We start from the raw sequence: 24,155 nt of genomic DNA on the forward strand, positions 1-24,155 counted from the left end.
AAGTAAATGATTTTATATAATATATAAACTTGGCATAGATTAAAATATGAATAGCAATTTCACGGCAAAATATAAATTTCTCTATCTGTTTAACTGGTCTGCATTTTCTCGTCTGAATGTAGAGAGCATTAAATTTGCTGACCATATAGAATAAGAAGAGTTTTACGGCTTTAAAATCAATTTGAATTAATGTTTAATCGGTCAGCAGTTTTTTACTTATTTCAATGGTCGACATGATTTTATACAATATATTAAACTTGCAGACATTACAAAATTAATAACAATTTCACGGCAAAATATATTTTTCTCTATATATCTAACTAATCAGCATTTTCACTGTATGTCTAACTGGTCAGCAGATTCTACTATATATTTAACTGGTCATCATTTTCTAGCCTGAATGTAAAGAGCGTTAAATTTGCTGACCATATTGAATAAGAAGACTTTTACGGCTTAAATCTATTTGAATTGATATTTAATTGGTCAGCAGTTTTTTTTACTTAATTAAAAGGTCGACATGATTTTATACAATGTATAAACATTGCATACATAAATGAATAGCAAGTTCACGGCAAAATATCATTTTTCTCTATATACATGTATTTATTTATTTATTTATTTATTTAAGTCTCAATAACATATATGTACATATCAACCAATATAGAATACAAGATAAAACAAATGGCATACATATATGAAACCAATCAAATGTTTGATTTGCTAGAGACTATTAAAAAACTATACATTTTCAATTTCTTAAAAACTCTATCACATATTTTAATGACTACTCACTTAATGTACATATACAGAAAAAGAAATCAAATGAAATGTCATCTGAGTTTGTTCTTAATCATAGCTTTGTCAAGTCAAAGATCTTGGCAAGTATTCATATTTGAGTACAGTTAGAATTCAAATTACTCTGTCTATCCCATAGAAAAAGGCTGAAAGATTTAATCATAAACAAAATAGTTCAGAAAATTGTAATGTGCTAATTTGTATGAAGACCCAAATATTCATGTTCTATAACAACAGTGGTTGTGTCAAAATTATGACTTGGCATTGATTTGTATAACCAAAAACAAACTCTCCTTATTTTTCGGTTCTAAACTTTACCATATATATACACATATTCTAAATGCTATGACCTAGAAAACTCTTCTTAATGATAATCTGTCGTTTTGTTTTTTATAAATTAAAACCGTGAATATCTTTAAAAGGAATAGTTTATAAAGCTCAACATTACAAAATGGTCTAAACAGTAAAAGCACAGGACTGATCTAATCAGACATATGAATTATTAATAAGGTTTTCTAGAGCAAGATAAAACAATGTTCATATACTAAAACAATGTTCATATACTAAAACAATGTTCATATACTAAAACAATGTTTATATACTAAAACAATGTTTATATACAATAAAAAAATATAGTACAGTTTAATATTATCCAGTATACAAACTATCACGACGCTTTTCTAACATTTGAAAGCAGGTTTTGGCACAGCAATTAACAATGGCCTCCTCATTCAGAAGTATCCTTATCTTTTCAACATCATCTACACTATCAAAATTAGCAAAATGTTGACAAGCCTTAAAATAAAGCTGTTGTCTTAAATCAATATACAAAGGACAGTGTAGTAACACATGCATCTCATCCTCAATTACATTAATTCCAATATTGTGACAAAAAGAACATTTTCTATTCTCTAACAAGACATTATTATATCTTCCAATCTCAACATTGATTGAGGCTGTTCCACTACGAAATTTTGCAAGTGCACCTCTATGTGATCTATTTAACACTAATTTACAGTATGGTTCAACATGAAAAGACGTTTTGAATAATCGGTAGAACCTAAGTTTATTTCTACAATTTCCTTTCTGTGCATTAACACGATTAACATCGGCATGCCATGACATGACATATTCTTCATATAATTTTGGAACAAGTTTTCCACATATTTCATGCTTAGACGCAAACCTGCTAATATGTACATGTTCATTAAAATCATACTTCAAAAACATGTTAACAACTTTAAAATTCCAATTTTTACAGTTTCTATTACTTGCATTATTTGACCAAACAAACACTTTTCTGTTTAGTCTTTCACTTGACATATTAACTAATCTAGACCATAAATGTACAACTGTTTTTTTAACCTTACAAATCATTGGTTGCCACCCAATATCACCATTTACAGCAGCATTTGACGTATATTTACCAACGTTCAAAAAATATCTTGCTGCTCTATGCTGAATTGCATTAATACATTTAAAGTCTTCAGTTGCCCATATACCAGAGCCATATGTAATAATTGGTACAATAGTTGAATCATAAAGTTTGGTAAATGCTTGATATGGAAATCCACCAACTGAGCGTGCCCTCGCTATAAGCAAACCCAAGGCCCTTCCGGCAGATTTAGCAACGCATTTCGCTGTGACCGAATAATCTAAATGTTCAGTCAAAACAAGACCTAAGTACTTGTACTGAGAGGCATACTCAATTTCTGAATCTCCACATCGAAATATACAAAATCACTTTTTCTAACAGACGGGTTTCTAAATTGCACAATCTTGGATTTGTCAATATTAATACACATTTTATTTTCAACACACCAAGTATTAAAAACATTCAAAAGACACTGTAAATTTTCAGGTTTATCGGTTATCAAAACTATGTCATCAGCAAACAACAAAATTGAACAGTTAGTACCATCAATATCAATACCCTTATTTAACGAGTCTATTTTTGTAGCAAGGTCATTAATGTAAAGATTTAAACAGCATTGGTGACAGGTACATCCTTGTTTCAATCCTGTGTTAACATGAAACCAATCAGTTAAAAAACTGTTAACTCTAACTGAGCACATAGCATTATTGTAAAGACTTTTAATAGCATTTAACAATTTACATTCTAAAATACTATCTAATTTACACCATAAAATTTGCCTATTTATACAGTCATATGCCTTCCTTAAATCTATAAATGAGCAATATGTTGACAACTTCCTTTTCCTACGAGTATCAACAATACTAGTCAGGGTCGACAAATGATCAATAGTACTTCGACCGTTACGGAAGCCATTTTGACCTTCAGATAAAATATTGTTTGTTTCAACATACGATGTAAGTTTCTTATTTATCAAAGAACAATAAATTTTATATACAACAGGTGTAATAGAAATACCACGGTATGAGAGAGGGTCTTTTGTGTTAGTTGTAGATCCTTTCGGAATAGGGTTTATAATACTTTTGCCCCACGCTTTTGGTACTTTGCCAGTGTTATAACAAAAATTGAAAAGCACGTGCAAATACTGTGCTAAAATTTCATTTTTATAAAGTTTTAACAATACTTGGTATTTCATCATATATCCCATTGCTCTAGTATTTTTAACATTGAGAATAGCTTTTTTAACATCAGATATTGAAAATATTTCTGACACTGCAATACTATCAGTATATACATTGCTTTCATCATCTGAATTACATGTATATTCAGCATCCACTTCAGTATTAAGTAAGTTTATAAAAATCAGTTTTCCACTTATTTAATACTAAAGCAGGATTAGAAACACAGTTCCCATCATCATCCAAAACTTCATACGGAACAGAACCTTGTCTATTATCTCTTACACCTAATCTTCCAATATTTTCCAAAAATCAGGTTTATTGTGTTCAGCATCAAACAAAATATCAGTTTTGCAATTTGTGCCAATACTGACGCTTATACATTTGCACTTTCTTGTCAAACAATTTACGTCTATTAACATAACTTTTTTTAAATTAGACTTATTTACACCTCTAGATTTAACCCACATCTTCTCAGCTTCACACATATTACCCCATAGCTCTTGCAATTTCTCATTCCACCAAGGTTTCAAGACTCAAAACCTCTTCTTACTGCCTCCAAATATGACATTGCTAACACTTTTTAGGAAGCTTCTTACTCATTTCATCTTTAATATTAACACTAAATGAGTTATAAAATCATCATCACAATACTTTGATGAGAAAAATTGGACTCAAACAGAGAGATTTTACTATCTACAGCTTCAATAAAACTGGTGTTCTGACAAAAATCTTCAGGCAGCACATTTGTGTCATATTTTGTAACTAACTTCTTTAGTACAGGTATTTCAGAAATAATTTGTTTTGTTGCAAAGCATACTTATATCAAACAAACATGATAATAAAGAATGATCTGGCATATATCTACTTTCTGTTCCAGTAGGTGCAATTTCTGACACTCTTGTGACTTCAAAAATTTGAGAACAAAGACAAATCTTCATATGGTACAATAATGTAGTCAACAACAGACATACCCTTTGAGGAAATACATGTAAAATCATTTGAAATACTGTGACGACCATTTAAACACAGCAATTACTGTTGACTAAAAAATCACAGAAAATATCTCCTTGCGTATTTTTTGTAAAATCGACAACATTTCTACACGGCAAATTATCTACACCTTCAAAATAATCAGACATATCAGATATACGTGCATTAAAGTCACCCATAATACAAAATTTACCTAACTTTCTGGTACTTCATATATATTGCTTAAAAGCTGGTCAAAATAATCATGTGCATCAACATATCCTTGAAGATCCCATAGGCGGCAAATAGCAACCACAAATATTAAACATTTTATCATTATATTTTGATTTAAAACTCAACCATAAAATTCCCTCATAACTTTTATCTAAAATTTAAACATAAAAAAGCTCTATCAGTGAATTTTTTACAAAAATGCAGACTCCACCAGAACCACTTCGTGCATTTGAATGAATAGTTTTTCTATTATGACCAAAAAAAAAGATAATCAGATAATTCAATATTTCTATCACCTGTGAGGTGTGTTTCAGGAATAACAATAATATCAAATTTTAATTTATCAATACTGTTTGCTCTAAAAATAAAATTTTCTGAGCAGCCATTAATATTCCAACCATTCACATTCCAACAACCAACTTTAAGCTAATAAAATAATCAAATAAGTCCATTAGTTCAGAGAATAAATTCTAATTTATACAATCACACTATAGTCAGAGTTCCTAAATAGGCTCATTGTGCACAGAACACACAAATAAAATATGAAGCGTAAACTCCTATTTTTAAGGCACATGTTTACATAAACATGTTAAACCTAAAATCATTTATAGAACAGTGCATTGAAATCAATGTGAAAAAGTTTGTTCAAGATATGAGTCATAATTTACAAGTTTAAATGTAATAATGGAATAAATATTTTAAAGTCATGTAAGTTCTTTTATAATTGTATATTTTCTATAATAAAGAACAATAACCACATGATTTTATGCACTCTTCCGTTTTCAAATCAATGAAAACTGAATACTGTGGTCATTGTGTGTTAAAAACTTTCAATCGGTCTCCAATGCAACCAACATAGATCTCAGCATAGCGTAAACTGTGGCATATTGATTTTAGACGGTCTCCATCTTCACCTTTATACATTATCTTCCAATGCTTCAAGTCTCCTTTGACTTTATGAATTGTTCCATTTTTATAACTGCAGACAAGTAATGACCCGTCATCTAACACCAACATTCCTCGTGGTCCTCTAAGATATATATGCTTATATGTAGCTGTAACTTCCCCTTGTAATGATATACTCACTACACTGTCGTTACCAATGTCACTGATATACAAAAGTTTGGAATCCTTACACACAGCAATATGCGGGGCATAGCGAGGTGAAAGAAAGTTCAGAGGGATGGTATTCACGATATCACCTTGCATATTCAGTACAATCACACTGGAAGGAGCCAAACAAGCAACATAAAGACGATCCTGATTATAGTCTATGCAAAAGCACTTCCTATCCACTTCAATACTGCGGACACATAATAGTTTGTCGTCTGTTGTCATGACAACTATTTCATTGTTGTCCGGCATTGTTACAGCGAACTGATCCTGAGACATTACAGCAATACCAAATGGCGATGAGTCTAGAGCTTTCTCTTCTTGTACAAGTTTGTTCTCTATACAAACCAATTTTACCTTCTGGTTGTCCCAATCAGCTAGAACTAGTTTATTTGTGTTGAGAACTGCACATCCTGTGATACCACATACCTCCGTATCTGATGAAGTTTTGATATTGATAACTCCTTTCCCAATCAGACTATCAAGAGCTTTTGTCACTTTGGTAGATTCATGACGAGAATGATCGACAATCTCACCAAAGACCATTTTCTTACAGAACAATGTTTCGAGTTCAGCATTTCGTTGAAATGAGTAGCGCATATTGGTATGCATTAATGTATCTTTTACTTCATGTAATTCATCTGATTTTAGTGCAGATTCTGCCCGCTTCATGCCAATGTAGAGTTGACCGTCTTGATGAGTTGATTTGCTTGCATGAAGACTTGATAGCAAGCATTTTATTCCGGAAATCATATTTTCACATCTATCAAGGACGTGATGAATAATTTTGTTGTTGTTGGACTTTATTTCCTCAGCATTATTTAAAGCATCCTTTTGCATCAGATCTAGGTGGTCGTTTATTTCTTTTCGGAATTCAGTGATAGCCTTGATGATTTGTTCATTGTAATCATTAATGTTGATTCTACTGCCTTTAGCCTTATTCGAAATTTCTGATGCTTCTTTTAATTTTTCGCCGAGTTTCTGCATGACGTCATCGAACTCCTTCCCATCTGCAACACCTTCGCATTTTTCAGGTATGTAATCAATTTTACATGTTCTATGGCCTAAAGTTATGCAATCATTGCATCCGAGTGCATGGTGTGATGGGCAATAAAATTTGATTATTTCTTTTTTGTGAACTTGGCACAATTCAGTGCATTCATTGTTTGATTTTCTTGTAGTTTGAATCTTATCAAAATCATTACGCTGCAAAATTTGATGATTTCGTAAGACTTTTGTTTTTCTGTGGACATCGTGGCAAGTTTTACAGAGGTATTCTTGACAAGTAACACAAAAGCCATGAGCTTCTATATGTTGCCCTGTGGTAAGACATGGCTCACAACAGTGATTAAAGTCTTCTGCTGATCCTGCTGCTACTGATCCTAGTAGATCGCTTTGTTTACGCCCTGATACGGCCATTTCTGGAATACAGAATATAGAATTTTTTATCACTATTTTCCTTTTTACTAAAATGGATATGTTATTTAAATTTGTTCATAGCGAAATTTTACACATCTTAATTTAACACATCTTAATTAACCAAAAATGATCAACAATTAATGTGTATTTCTTAATCTATCGCTTTGTAGCATTGAAAAAAAATCTCAACTGACTTAAGACCTTGATATTAAAAGTTCTACTTCTTTGACAAACATGCCCAATTTATAAAGTAATATAAGAGAAAATTACTAAGTGGTGTTCAACCTTAAAACGTTTTTTTTTTATTTATATATACATGTATATAGGAAATGATAAATACAGTACATTGTCGGTTTACCCTTCAAACAAAAATATGCTAATTAACATGTATTAAAATCGGTGATCAATCGATAAAGTTTGATTTGACATAGTTGTGTTAATTGATAATAATCGTATTGATAAAGGTATCAATAATCATTTAAGCAATCTTACTCTTAAATAATTTCACCCGATTATAATTCAATAACAACCCAACAAATTAAAAACTCATGATCAACTTTCAAGTCAAAAACAGTAGATTCTTTTAAAAACGACAACTTATTCAAGGACTATTACACAGCATACACTTTCTGAGTAAAGGGGCGAAATTCTACACGATTTTTTCAGCTTTCCAGTACAAGGTAGGCTACCTTTATCAAGAAAAACACACTACGTAAAAAAAACAGAAAAAGCAAAATTTGTTTTAAAAATTTTTGAAAAGTAAAATTTAGTAAGTGTATTAAAACAAAAGGTAAAATCCTACTTTGATTCATTTTCAACTCAGTTTTCACAATGCGTCTCACAAATGTAGGCTAATAATAAGTCCTAATAACTAATTGTACTGCGCGACGAGATATTGTGCTACATTGTATTTTTGTCTGGGCAATATCTCGCCTCCACTAAGCAGAACGAAAATATCTCAGGATCTTACGGTGGCATAGAGTGACATTTGCTGTTTTACTTTATCTCGTGGCCACGACTTATTATATTGAGGCCCCAATATAAAAGCTCGTGGCCACGACTTATTATCTTGTTGTCTCAAGATATTATCTCGTGGGCACGAGTTATTACCTTGTGGCCACGACTTATTATCTCGTGACCACGACTTATCATCTCGTGGCCACGACTTATTATCTTGTTGTCTCAAGATATTATCTCGTGGGCACGACTTTTTATCTCGTGACCACGACTTATTATCTCGTGGCCTCGACTTAACATCGTGTGGTCTCAAGATATGATCTCTTGGGCAGGGGAATTACCTTGTTGCCACGACTTATTATTTCGTCTTTTTGCCACGACTCATTTCAGCCAATGAAAATGGTCGTTTAATCTTAAAGTCTTATAAAATAATTATACTGAGCGTTTTTAAAAGCGCAATATGGTAGTCTTCGGGTTTAAATTGATAAGATTGAGACATACTAAGATTGAGACCACGTATGTCCATCTTTTTTGTTGTTGTTGTTGGTTTGTCTGTTTGTTTTATTGTTTGTTTGTTTAATTGTTTGTTTTTTTGTTTGTTTTTATTTTTTATTTATTATTATTATTCATATTTTCAACATTATTGAAGTATGTTGTTCGTTTTGTTTAAATTTGTTTAAATGAGTTTTGGTAAAGTATATACTAGAATTAATAGAGTCGACTAGTATATAAAAAATTAAGAATTAACATTTAAAAATGCTCGGATTAAAGATAGTAAATTTTATTTCAATGCCGTAAAACACAATACAAATCGACATATATCCGTGCAGACAATTTTCAAGCACTAGGCCATTTCCATTAAAATATTAATATTAATTCTCGTCAATTATACGGACAAAACCGAAGTGCAATCGGATATTCAAATGAGTGCTTTAATGTTTTCATAATTGACAGGGCACTTGATCATAAGTGAACAGTAACAAAATCAATTAGGTCAAGAGCAGCGCAGCTGTTCAAAGTACTATGTACTTGTGTATTGTTATCTAAAGGCTAATTTGTACATTTCACAAGTAGTATAAAAACTGATATTAACTAAATGAACATTATATCTTAGAAACAAATGAGCCGCGTCACGACAAAACCAACATAATGGATTTGCGACCAGCATGGATCCAGACTAGCCTGCGCATCCGCGCAGTCTGATCAGGATCCATGCTGTTCGCTTACAAACTTTATATCAAGTAGAGAAACTGATAGCGAACAGCATGGATCCTGATCAGACTGCGCGGATGCGCAGGCTGGTCTTGATCCATGCTGGTCGCAAATGCATTATGTTGGTTTTGTCGTGACGAGGCTCAAATATCCTTTTCTTCGCATGTAGAAAGTACAAACATGAATGATAATTCAAATAATGGCCAAGAGCATGTTAGAAGCTTATTATCAGCAGAGAGTAGCTCCGCTGAATGTAAAATTATTTGTCATAAAAGTAGCAAACTTTAAACAAAGTAGTGTGTGATATATTAATTTAATTTTGTGTTGTTCATTCGACACGAAAGTAGAACATTTCTTTTGAGGACAGTTTTTTATAAAAAAGTTAACTTAAATATTTCACTGCATAGCAATCTATAAAAATACTTGTGTCTGTGAGTGAAAATCTATCAAATTCACTTATGGAATCTTACAGTATTTTCATCTCTATGAATTTAAGTAAGTAACGGTAAAAATATATGATATACTACGATATAGCTTTACATGATTTGGTCAATTTCATTTGTCAGTTGTTTAATATTTTACAGTTTGGCTTGTTCCTAAGAGGGACATTCTTTATCATACGAGTAGTATTCGCTCTCAGTCCGTGTCAAAATGTTTATATACATGTACGTTGTTCCGTAGATGGTTTTCTATATCACATATGGATCTTTTAAGCACATTTGAAGCTCGACTGGAGGTTTGACAGAAATTCCTTTTTTTTTTCTTTTTTTCGCCAATTCTCAATTAATGTTTAGCATCGTTTGGCCGTAAGACTGTGAAACTCGTGTTTTGGACACACAAGAACACATGACGAAACATATCTCGACAAAGACTTAAAAAAATCCGGTACAAAATGGATAAATTTAGAGATAAGTCAAAAGGGTAGAATCACATTTCGATTTCCTTTCAAAAAAAGCTTTGAAATTGATATAAATGTTTAAAAAGTTAAAATCTTACCCTGTGATTGACCTGTTTCCTCCTCCTCATATATTTGTTATATCCGGATCAGCGGAAATACCATATATTTTTACCAAGTTTTATGAAAGGTTAACACATTCCCGGAGGAGTTAAGAATATAGTCATAGCAGTCCAACTGTTGAGAAATTATGCTTATTTGTGTAAGGGAAGAATCCGCACTCTACTTGAAGTAGAGATTCTGACCCAAAGCAGGACGGGATTTCAAATACTTCAAGTGTCTTCCACTACTCTTACAATTGTCTCTCAATTATATACTCTTGTTTGGAGTGTCCCTAATATAAAACAATGGTACCCATGTGATATGATATCTTCCTTGTTCTATTTACATTAAAGTGTTTATACCGATATATACATCAGTCATGACATGTTACAATAAAGAAAAATATCTTGACACGGGAAATAAAATAACAATCAAAAGAATAGATGTAATTTTACGAAAGTAAGCACTAAATTGAAAGGACAATATGTCAAGTGTCATTTGAATAGACAATATTAGATTTGTAAACTCCTTTTTTCCTTGAAATTTTCTTTCTATGTATTTGAGATATGATTCATCAAGTGTTTTGTCAGAGGTTCAAGGTTACAAGAGTAAGTTTATCAGCGCAGTTTGTATTTTACCTTAACGCTGTACAAATGAGTAATTTCTACTCATATCTTTAAACTGCGGAAAAAAATCATCATTGTGGTGAACAATCTAATTATTTCAGTTCAGTATTGACCAAAACGTAGGCAAAGCAGAGTTTCTGTTTTTGCACTGCACTTTGACACAATGAGCTCTATCCGCCATAAAATTTATTGTAGGTACTTTTTGTAGATTCAAAGTTATGCCCCTGACAAAGTTCAAAGTGTACAAACGAAAAAAGGACAATAATTCCAAAATAAGGTAAAGCAGGGTTATGGTTCTTTTGCACTGCACTTCAATTTAATAAGATCTATTTATCTACAAAATGTCATTATGATATCTCTTACAGTTTTAGGGTTATATTCCGAACAAAGTTACCTTAAATGTCATTAAAGAGCCAAAGTCAATTTGAGTTTGATAAACATGAAGATCTTGTCCTTAAGAATGTTCTGTTATAATTTGATGTCGATCCATTCAATAATAGCAAAGTTACAGCCAGTTACATCCGAAAAAAATGAAAATTTCAATAATTTGACCTTCAAAGTCAAGGTCATTTATGAGTTAAGGTCAAGGTCTGTCTGGTTATTTTTAAGGGTTATCCTTGCAAATCATTATGTTCAAGTTTGAAGACAATTCATTCAAAAATAACAAAGTTACAGCAAATAATAGCAAGAACACGCAAAATTTGGACTTTCTTCTATGCATATTTAATAACTATAAACATATGTGTTTATGTTTTAAGACCCATTTTGTGTGGGAGAGTAGCTTTGAAGTCTATTTCGCAGCTATCATCAAAACATGTGTTTAGGAAAAACAATAAACAGCTTCAGTCGCACATCCGCCGCTCATTTTTAGTTTTTTAAATCGTTTAATTAATTTCCTATTTTAACCCAATAAAAATTGCGAGAGATTTTATTATAAAAGATATATAGGTCTGTAGTTGGTAATTGTTTTTTTTTTTTTTTTTTCTTCAAGATTTTTTTTTACAGCTCATCACTTTGTCGTAGTCGTATTGCTACATTCATGTTAACCAGTTCACCAAATTTTACTATATATAAACATTCTCACTTATTTACAGTAATTTTATCAGTGATTTTTCCGAGATCATTGATTCCACTGATTTCTTTTGTGGGAAACAAATACATCTATGAACATAGAAATTATGGTTATATCTTTTGTAAGACCTAGAAACAAATAGGTTTGCTTATCAGTATGTATGACACAGTATCATTGCTCACTCGTAAATATTTGAACAGAAAATGGGCAGGTGAATCAAAAAAATACTCTTACCTTTTCCTAATTAAGATATATCATACATGTATATGTCCGATACAACTTCAAACTTTTTTTATATTTCGATTACAAATACATATTTTCTCTTATATTTCTCAAATATTACAACACGCGATGGAGCATTCGTTTCCGAGTGGTTCAGAGGTTGACTTCAAGCCAATTGCCCGTTACCGCTGTTAGTTCGAATCCTGGTACGGACTTTTTACTCTGACGTCATTTTTGCCCTGAGGGACATCTGCAGTAAAGCTGTAGTCACCATATAACTGATACAGTGTTGGTGCGACGTAAAACCAAACTACAAAATATACCAACAAACAGCTGATTAAGAAGTTCATGGCATGCATTTATATTGTTTACAAATGTATAAATATTGTTTTTAAAGATATAAAATCAGCTCCGTTTTCTTATGATGATATCTACCGCAACTAAGTTAATTAGCTTTGATTTATATAATATTGTACCTAGCTTAGGATTTAAAAAACATAATAATAAGGGATGATCTCGTCTAAGGATATTTGCGGTATTTGCAGGAGCAACATCAGTACTGTATGTAAATTACTACCACAGCTTTTGCAAATATTTAACTGAGACTCCCGCATTCAAGTTTTGTCTTCGAGTCCGAATTGACAATGGACACAGGGGTAAATATGATTTAATTGCATGTGACATTTACGCGCACATAAGAGCACGTGATAACAGGAAGATGCATAATGACAACGTCATGGTAATGTAAGAGAAACCAACCAAAAATTGCAAAATAATAACAACCAAAAACAGACCAAAAATATAAAAGACGAATGTACATATACATCTTTCATGTATAAATTCGCCTCTCTCTCTCTCTCTTCTTTATCTTTACTATTCCTCCTTTAATATACCTGGTATTAGAACCAGACAATTTGGCTCATTTATTGACAACATCATCTGTTTTCTTAGATCAAATTAAAGCACGCAGAAGAAATAAATAAAGACATAATTCAATCACAAGAGCAGAAGTTTTATTGAGAGATACAATAAGGTGGCAAAGGTGTCAAAATTTGGGAAAAGTGGTGATCCATTGAAACATCTCAATGAATGAATCAATCAAACTATTTATCATATAGTTTATACATTTTTCTATCTGTCCATCTATTGATTGTTAAAACAACTAATCTGCTAACATATTCGGTAAGTTCCCTTTTTATTATTTACATTCTAAAGTCAATGTGATATGACAAAAAGCTGAAGGTAATGTAGTCGACATTTTTTCTTGCATATTAGACTGGATTATCTACTGCTAACACGGGTGCTTGAACAACTTTCTTACACCCCCGAGTTATATAAGCCGCATGCTTCAGATGACGTAAGAACCATTTTTGAATGAATTGGTTCTTAGAATGATATTTTACCGTTATGAATAAAATTGTATATACATAATTATGCTACTATAAGACAAAAGTGTTCAATGAAAATATTGATTTTCGAAATTTCTTTCCGAACAATAATTTATTTGTTATATGCAAGACAAAGAATCAAACAATGGCTCTCGTTACAGACCGGGATTATTAAGCTCTCAGATAATATTTAGCGGAAACTGGACAGAGCCTCGTTACCACACCGTAAACAATTACGAGCTTGATATTCCGGTCTGTACTGGCAGCCGGTGTAACATCCTTATATTATCAAATCACGGTCTTAAATCTTTTATTTATTATTCATTAATAATTGTAATATCCAATACAATGTAAGTTCCAATTCAATGTAACAAACAAATTAATTCATTTCAATGGTTAATTACAATGTTACGTAGAAAATTGAATCAGTTTTCTATTGAACTGGAATTAATACTAACAATATGCAATATAAACACAATCTTCTATCTTGTTCAATATGACACACTATAATATTAGCCAAATTATAAAAAAAAAACTTGAAATGTATACATAGCAAAAGAGATAACATTGTAGCTAAAGTTTTATCATACATTTATAAAATTATTATCGGATGGACAACCTTTAATGTTGTCTGTTGATAACGAAATTTTAGTGTGATAACAAAAGATGATCAGGTTCTAACATAATTTACAATTAAATGACAAGTGATAGTGAGTGCCTTTAAGTAAAAAGCTCCCTATTTCTGAACTTTTCAATGCATACTATACATTCAATAGCAATTCCAAAGAGGAAACAAATAGTATGTATGTCTGTAATCTAATGCTTGTTTATCATAACAAAACACAATAGAAAAAAACGTTCCCAAAAATATTTAGTTGTAGTCTCAGCGCAAATTTTTTGTCGTATCACACACTTTATCGGTAATGTACAAATATCATATGATGGTGTTGTTTCTCAAGATTTATTAAAAATGTTACTGTTTACAAAATGTATATATACGACCCAGCATGCTTACAGATATATGCAATACATCAAATAAGTCCATTAGTTCAGAGAATAAATTCTAATTATACAATCACACTATAGTCAAAGTTTCCTAAATAGGCTCATCCTACGCAGAATACACAAATAAAATATTTATCTTTTGATGAAGCGTAAACTAACATAATAATTATAACAAAAATCACGATGGTAGTTATAGAAATAATTATATGCAGACATAAACGTTTAAGAAATAATAGTTAAGATTTACCTTAAACTATCACTATCGTTATGAAAGTACCATTGAATGAACAGCTTATTAGTTGAAACAATAGAAGAGCGTTAGAACAGACCCAAATATCCTTGTTATAAAATCTTTATATCTAAAAGAATATCTCATTAAATAGCTAGCCTATTCCTTATATGAAACATAATCATTCAGTGACGTTTTAATTTGTAAAAAGGATGATCATTTTGCATATGAAAAAATTGATATCAAAACAAAATTATCGGCGACAATTTGCATAGTTTCAAATCGACGAAAAGGATTTTTTGATATAAAGAGATATTTTTGAAACACATGAGCTGCTGATAATAATAATAAAAATAATAATATTAATAATAATAATGATGATGATAATAATAATAATAATAATAATAATATTAATAATAATAATGATGATGATAGTAATAATAATAATAATAATAATAATAATAATGATAATAATAATAATAATAATAATAATAATAATGATGATGATAATAATAATAATAATAATAATAATAAATAATAATAAAAATATAAGAATAATAATAATAATAATAATAATAATAATAATAATAATACAAAATGTACTTTTATCATTTTCTATAATTAAGAACAATTAATGCAATGCAATCTTCATTTCGGTTATCAAATTAAAATTTCATCAATTGATCATTGTGTGTCAAAAACTTTCAACTTGTTATCATCACAGCAACCAACATAGACCTCATTATAGCTTGAACTGTAGCATATTGAATACAGAATTGTTTTATCTTTATGCATCATCTTCCCTTCCTTCAAGTCTCCGTTGACTTTATGAATTGATCCATTACTATAACAGCAGACAAGTAATGACCCGTCATCTAACTCCAACATTCCAAGTGGTCTAATAAGATCTGTATGTTTATATATAGCTGTTACGTCCCCTTGTAATGATGATACACTCGTTATACTGTTGTTACCACGGTCACTGATATACAGAAGTTTGGAATCCTTTCTCACAGCAATATACGGGGCATAGTCAGGTGAAAGAAAGTTCAGAGAGATGTTATTCAGGATATCACCATGTGTATTCAGTACAGTCACACTAGGAGGAGACAAACAAGCAACATAAAGACGATCCTGATTATTGTCTATACCATAGCACTTCCTTTCCACTTTAATACTGCGGACACATGATAGCTTGTCGTCTGTTGTCATGACCACTATTTCTTTGATAAACGGTATTGTTACTGCAAACTGATCCTGAGACATTTCAGCAATATCAAATGGCCCTGAGTCTAGAGCTTTCTTTTCCTGTACAACTTTGTTCTCTATAGATATCAATTTTATCTTGTTGTTGTTACGATCAGCTAGAACAAGTTTATTTGTGTTGAGAACTGCACATCCTGTAATAGAACTATTCATCTTATCTGATGAAGTTTTAACATTGATATCTCCTTTCCCAACCAGCCGATCAACAGTCTTTGTTACTTTTGTAGATTCATGACGAGAATGATCGACAATCTCACCGAAGACCATTTTCTTACAGAACAATGTCTCGAGTTCAGAATTTCGTTGAAATGAGTAGTGCATATTGGTATGCCTTAATGTTTGTTCTGCGTCATTTAATTTATCTGATTTCAGCGTAGATTCTGCCCGCTTTATGTCAATGTAGAGTTGACCATCTTGATGATTTGATTTGCTTGCATGTAGACTTAATTGCAAGCCTTTTATACTGGAAATCATATTTTCACATGTATCAAGGACGTGTTGAATTATTTTGTTGGTGTTGGACTTTATTTCCTCGGCATTATTTAAAACATCTTTTTGCATCAGATCTAGGCGGTCGTTTATTTCTTTTCTGAATTCAGTGATCGCCTTGATGATTTCTTTATTGTAATCATTTATGTTGCTTCTACTGTTTTTAGCCTTTTTCGAAATTTCTGATGCTTCTTTTAATTTTTCGTCGAGCTTCTTCATGACGCCATCGAACTTCTTCCCATCTGCGACACCTACGCATTTTTCAGGTATGTAATCAACTTTACATGTTCTATGTCCTAAAGTTATGCAATCATTGCATCCGAGTGCATGGTGTGATGGACAATAAAATTTGATTATTTCTTTTTTGTGAACTTGACACATTTCAGTGCATTCATTGTTTGATTTCCTTGTAGCTTGAATCTTATCAAAATCAATACGCTGCAAAATTTGATGATTTCGTAAGACTTTTGTTTTCCTGTAGACATCGTGGCAATTTTTACAAAGGTATTCTTGACATGTGACACAAAACCCGTGAGCTTCTATACGTTGACCTGTGGTAAGACATGGCTCACAACAGTGATCGAAGTCTTCCGTTGATCCTGCTTCTACTGATCCTATCAGGTCTACTTGTTTACGTCCTGAAACGGCCATTCCTGGAATACAGAAAATAGTTTTATCACTATTTTCCTTTCTACTTAAAAGGTTATATTATTCAATTTGGCGCATATCGAAATTTTACTTACATCTTAATTAACCACATATGAAAAACAATTTATGTGTATTGCTTTATCGATCGCTGGGTTGCATTTTAATTTTCAAATGAAAAAGAAATATCTCACTTGACTTGTGACCTTTATTTTAGATATTAAAAAAATATATCTGCTTTACACTGCAAACAAATAATTCTATTTCTTATGTAACCAATCGATAAAATTTAATTGGACAAATTTGTTGTGTTAACCGATATTAATCGTATTCATTAAAGTATCAACAATCAATAAATCAATTAAACTCTTTAATGAACACCGATCATAATTCAATAATAAACGTACACATTAAAATAAATCATGATTCTAGTGACACTAGTATGTACGGAAGCGTCCTGGTGCCAATTCATAATGTTCTATACAAAAATAAACTCCTACGTAGGAGATAAAAAACCTAATTAGGAGTTTATAACTCCTACGTAGGACTTTTAAACTCCTAAGTAGGATTTTTTTATCTCCTACGTAGGAGTTATAAAGTCCTACGTAGGACTTATAAAGTCCTACGTAGGACTTATAAAGTCCTACGTAGGAGTTATAAAGTCCTAATTATGATTTTTTATCTCCTACGTGTGAGTTATAAAGTCCTACGTAGGAGTTACAAAGTCCTACGTAGGAGTTATCTTTTTTTTACAGAGCATGAATTAAATTGGCACCAGGACGCTTCCGTAGAAATGTCATCTATATTTAAGATTTGAAATTTCGGCCGGGAGGGGGGGGGGTTTAAGTGTCTTGTTCCTTCGCCGATTTACCGGTCCGGAATGTTGAGATTTGCGAAGCATTCTGTATGCATTTCTTATAAAGTCATAAAGTCCTACGTAGGAGATACAAACTCCTAATTAGGATTTTTTTATCTCCTACGTAGGAGTTATAAAGTCCTACGTAGGAGTTAAAAAGTCCTACATAGGAGTTCAAAAGTCCTACGTAGGAGTTTTAAACTCCTAATTAGACTTTTTTATCTCCTAAGTAGGAGTTATAAAGTCCTACGTAGGAGTTACAAAGTCCTACGTAGGACTTATAAAGTCCTACGTAGGAGTTTAAAAGTCCTACGTAGGAGTTACAAACTCCTAATTAGGTTTTTTTATCTCCTACGTAGGAGTTTATTTTTTTATAAAACATTATGAATTGGCACCAGGACGCTTCCGTAAGTATGACTGTGAATCACTAATATAGCCAAATAACAACAATACAACATACGCTTTCTTAAGTAAAGGGACGCAATTTCACACTTTTTATAAGGCTTTCCAGTACAAGGAAGACTCCATTTATTAAGACAAAAACTACGTCAATACGTAAGTTATCGCATAGTAACATTACGATAATGCTGTATTTCAAAGACAAGAGCAACTGCCGGCGGGGCAACGCTCGACTTTTTACTTTTCTAATTCCAATTCAGATGCGTCTCACAAATGTAAGCTAATATGATACAATAAAGAAAAAATGGTATGATTTATTTCCTTATTTTTTCACCGATAGCTTATGTAAAAACGCGGGGGAAACAAATATTAAGAAAGAGAAAGACCTTTTCTTACCTTTCTTCTTTTCTTACAGTTATTTATTTTATCTATATTATTATCCGACCTTTACACGATTAAAATGAATTAGTTGGATGTTCTTTTTGAAACTGACCTACAAGTTTTCGGCATAGATTAATTAAACTTCCTTTCTCCGAAAAAGTTTATAAATAGCATGTTCTAGTTTTTGCGCAAGGGTAGTTATACATTTTATAATGTCGCTTATTAAATTTAAAAGTCATCTCCCTTTATAAATGATGATAATAGTATAGAGAAGTTATGCAAACTGTATTTCATTTGGATGTTACGCAAATTCTCATCTGGAAATATGTTCAAGTGTAAGTAATTATGTTTTTTAATGATATGAATTATAACAATTGATTTATATTATGACTATTTCTGATGAAATTATTACACAGCTAAACATTGACAGAAAACATGCCAAACAATGTTTTGCTATGTCAAATTGTATTTATTTACCTTAAACATGCACTATGAGCGTCAAGAAATCAGTATGGTTAACAAAAGATATATTGACATAAGCATCAAGGGACACATATTGCCAAATATGAATAAAGTCTTAGATCATGACTGTATTATTTCTTGCAACGCAACTGCCTGACCTGTTGCAAGTTTAATAAATGAATGTGTATGACTTCTTGTTAGTTTCTAGAACTCTTACAATATATAGACTATATTAAGTACAGCATGAAATTGATATGGAAACGCAATTTTCAACTCAATCGTTATTTGTTTCAATTAAGTTTAATTTCTATATAGTTTTATATGATGATTTATCTATACGATATCCTTTGTCCATTTATCTATACTATATCCTTTGTCCATTTATCTATACTATATCCTTTGTCCATTTATCTATACTATATCCTTTGTCCATGATCAAATTTGAAATCAACAAAACCTGAATAATACAAAATGATTTCGCCGGAAGTGATACAATTTCGTTTTAGTCATTAAGTGATCTCGAAAGATTTCATATATAACATCAAAATGAGATACAAAACATGTATAAATCTGTTAACCTCTGTGTATCTTGTAATTTTTTTTTTTACATTTTGCCATATTAAAAATAGTGCAAAAAAAGATTAAGCAAATTATTACAATGGTAGAGCTAGTGATAAAGGTCAGTTAAACAGCAAATCATTCCAGATACTGTTAAATATTTAATGTAATATTGCCGGAGAAAAATGCTTCAAAAATCAAAAATCTTTCGATGGCAGTCCCAAGATATATGACCAGTTAGTCAGTCACATTCCCTGGCAATACGTTACGAGACTAATGAAATGTGCAAATTGAATAAATTGTTTATCGATTAAGCATGTTTAAACAAGTAAATAATACATAAAATTTAATGTATATTAAAAGTATTGATTACCTTACATGTTGTCAGGTTTAACTATCATACCAAATTCCAGCCCATACCAATATGTACAGTTCACAATATAAACATTTCATTTAAGATAAATCCACTCTAAAGTGTTCAAGATTTAAAAATTAAGTAATTATAAAATCTGTCTTTCCAAAATGTTATGAAACGCAGTGACCTTCAAGCTGAATACCGCAAATAAACTTCCTTTCGTTGAATACGTTTATAAATAGCATGTCCTTCATCGGAGTGCATCATTTCAAATTATCTCCCATTAATTTGAAACTTTGGTCAATGCACACAATATATAAATACTCGATAGATCTAGCGAATAGGATAAACTTCGGATTTATATTTTATAAATGACCTACATATCGCAAAATTGTTAAATCGAGACCACGTATGTCCCTCTACTTTTTTTAAATAAGAATAAGTATTTAAAAATCCTGGAATTGAAATTAATAAATTGTATATTTTAATACCATTTTATCTAAGGCTAATTTGTACATTTCATATAACTGTATAAAAAGTTGTTTTGATTAACTAAGGGAGTGTAAGTGGCCGAGTTGCCAAACTACTTGCCCTTCACCGCTGTGTGTTCGAATCCCGATAGGAACCTTGGATTTTCTCATGTGAGGAAACTATCCAGCTAGTTTACCGAACGTCGGTGGTTCTACTCAGGTGCCATTTCGTGCCTGAAATAATGCAGGTAAGGGCACCTGAGGTCATCCTCCACCATAAAAGCTAAAACGTCGCCATATGAGCTATACTGTATGGGTTTGACATAAAATCCAATAAAACAAACAAACAAGATTGACTTAAGGGCATCATACCCCAAATGAAACAAATATCCCATATTTCATTTATGGACATACTATAAATGTTTTATGTGGTTGTTGTTTTTTTATCTTTGCTTCTATTGCTTTTAACAGTCTTTTCGTTGAAGATTAAGTAAATATTTAAATATTTACTGTTTTTGAAGTGTTTTTTTTTCAGCACATCTGATTATAATTTTACATTGTGAAGTAAAGATACTGTTGTTATAAAGAGATTTGCTCTACGGTACACAGGGTCGTTTTGCATAATAAAATGCAGTATGCTGCAGTTCAGATCAGAATATTCATCTCCGAGTCGATAAAATATATGAATTTGGAGATAATGATGTTTGCCTGTTATCGCCCCAAGATTGGTGTCCGGAGGTTGGATTTTCCGATCGAATCTGCAAACATTTCAGATATGATTTCATGAATATTTTATCAAACTATATTATAAAAGTATAAACCGAGCTGGAAATTTCTAAAATTTATGTAACGGGCTATTCCTTTTTAAATTAATTACATTTTAGGACACTTAACAATTTATTTCCTACTGCGATTTTTTTTGTATAATGCTATTTCTAATATCATAAGGGCAAAATGCTAGCCTTAATTGTATTTCAAACACAGGCTTTACAATAAAATTAAACTTTGAATTTAAAAAAAAGAAATACATTAAAGATTCAAGTGATTATTTTCATATTCAATGCGAATTATGATGGAAACGGCAAGGGCTATTTTTGGTAATTTACCTGGATTGTTAGTTCTGTTTCCAATCTGTAAGTTATATTCTTTGTTTCCTTTACAATATTATACTTTTAAATCAATTTTTAAATTTTCCATGAACATTAGCATGAATCTCGGGCATGCTGTTTACTTAGGGTAAATTTAAATACAGACTTATGTTTGCAAGTCTTTCTTTTAAAAAATATTTCAAAAAATAAGTAAAGAAGAGTGTTTTAGCTCAGTAGGTCTGATTCCTATGGACTGTTATGCAAAAAATACATTACACATATAATAACAATATTTTAGGTATAATCCGAAAAGACTTTTAAAACAAATTGTATTTTAATTGATATTAAAGTGCCTTGTTAAACAGAAACTGAAACAAAATTATTCATGTTCACATACCAAGATATTTTGAAAAAGAAAAGATTCAATGAAACAAAAAATCATATAATTAAGATAAATCACTATAAAATATGACGGTAAAGTTAATAAACACAATTTAAAAGTATTCCTTTTTCTAATGGGAATTTGCAATTTAGTCTGTTAAGAAACATTTACAGAAAATATCAGACTTTAGGTAAAGAACGTAGTCAGAAGTTATTAACTTCAATCAAATCTGAGACTCTTTTGTTAAATAAACAATATTTTTAGGAGGTATGTTTTTTAATCTGAGTGACGAATAATTTGCCCGCGGCCGTGTTTTACAGCACTGGATTGCATAGAAGCCTGAAGTGATGTCTGATGCATGCACGGTGGTGGCGGCCGGGTGACAGGTAGTACTCTTGAGGTTTGCCAGAAGCATGAGCATGGGTGCCATCCTTTTCTGTTTGTCTGATACCCTGGATGTATTATGGAACTGAAATACAATACTCTGCTTTTTTCGGATATGTCATTAGCTTTTCAAATATTGATAGTCGTTCTTTCATCTAAAATCTATTAAATTGATTCCAGTTCAATTACTTGCTACTGCTTCTTTCGTTTTGGGTCCGGCGGCCCCAGATTCATTTTCGTTATTTTGCGTACTTATTGCTCTCCATCTACTCAGTTTATTTAAGGCTTTTCTAAAGAATCACATAATTATTACATTAAACATTTCGAATCCAACGTACAGATATTTTTGGTTACACTTTACACGAAGTTCTTCTTTATTACAAACTTACAAATATACTTGTCAATCAGACATTGCAAAGTTCGTTCATGTTGTTTATGTAGAGTTATTATTGAGATAATTGAAAAAAAAATATTACAAGATTTTAATGGTAATAAGCATTAAGGAAAGATTAAGGAAATATGGCAAAAACTTGTCATATTACAATGATTATCTTCATATGAAGACATCTGCAGATGTTTCTTAATTTCAAATTTTACCAGTGTTATATATAAATGTTCATCTCAAATATTTTAACAACTAAATTAATGCGGTCCTAAACTTGCATAAAGGAATCTTTTTCTATTACTATATTTATTATTTGCTTACATTTTACAATGCAACTTTAAACAATATTATGAAATATATGACAAAGAAACTGTTAAAGCGAATTGGTCCGTAATGAAAGGTCTGTTATGCCGTAAATAAGTATGTTGATATATTTGATATCATACCTGCTATAAAACTATGAAATAATTATATATGTTTTGAGTAAGTGTGAGATACAATATCCGATATAACATAAATTACATAGCAGATAATAAATTGTTCTAGAACAAAGTATTATCTATTATTAAACAATATAAATGCTCATAATTAAACACTTAAAGCTCTATAAATATTCCTTTTTCAAGATATATTTATCAGAATATCCAATTTATACATTTTCATTGTTTTCATACAAATATGAAATTCTTATGGAAAATGTGCCCATTGTAGACCAATCCACTTGAAAACGCCATCCCTACTGAATATGATTTCAAAACTAAAGCACTGATCAATTTAACTTGCAAACAATATTCTACGAATAGAGTTGAAAACTGTTCAGCAATTCCATAAAAATTAATTCTTTATTGATAACATTTTAAAATTTAATTGCGATCAATACATTAAGCTAGTAACTAATTACGCGATGTAAAAATAATATGGTAATGAAAACTTGAATCTGGATGTATAAGATCGGAAAGCTTTTTGCGATCGATATGTTATGTTAGTAATTAATTATATAATGAACCACTTTGTATCGTATCAAATCAAAATAAATAGAGATTACGGAAACTTTAAAGAACGCCACACCACGTCGCTGCAGTCTCTGTTTAACTGTTGTCATAAAAGAGATTTATGGTATGTGCAAGCTACCGTTCATCCTCCCAAGCACCGGCCACCGGTTTGGGCAGAATTTAACACTTAAAATGAAAATGATAAAAACTTGAACTAAGAAACATTCGCTATTGTGTTGAATCGCGGTT

The 24,155-nt window shown here is 31.2% G+C and overlaps 2 protein-coding genes across 2 annotated transcripts; both read right to left on the bottom strand.

The window, feature by feature from the left end:
- Positions 1 to 4,615: 4,615 nt before the first annotated feature.
- Positions 4,616 to 10,429, bottom strand: LOC132718413 (uncharacterized). The gene is made up of 2 exons (XM_060702107.1): positions 10,252 to 10,429; positions 4,616 to 7,088 (listed from the first exon to the last, which is right to left on the bottom strand). The coding sequence occupies exon 2, from the start codon at positions 7,084 to 7,086 to the stop codon at positions 5,365 to 5,367; it is 1,722 nt and encodes a 573-aa protein (XP_060558090.1). The 5' UTR covers positions 7,087 to 7,088; positions 10,252 to 10,429; the 3' UTR covers positions 4,616 to 5,364.
- A 4,920-nt stretch (positions 10,430 to 15,349) lies between these two features.
- LOC132718414 (uncharacterized) lies at positions 15,350 to 17,203 on the bottom strand. The gene has a single exon (XM_060702108.1). The coding sequence runs from the start codon at positions 17,198 to 17,200 to the stop codon at positions 15,479 to 15,481; it is 1,722 nt and encodes a 573-aa protein (XP_060558091.1). The 5' UTR covers positions 17,201 to 17,203; the 3' UTR covers positions 15,350 to 15,478.
- Between the last annotated feature and the right edge of the window lie 6,952 nt (positions 17,204 to 24,155).

Source organism: Ruditapes philippinarum, unplaced genomic scaffold, assembly GCF_026571515.1.
Source record: "Ruditapes philippinarum isolate M1 unplaced genomic scaffold, ASM2657151v2 ctg4684_1_1_1_1, whole genome shotgun sequence".
Taxonomy (NCBI): Eukaryota; Metazoa; Mollusca; class Bivalvia; order Venerida; family Veneridae; genus Ruditapes; species Ruditapes philippinarum.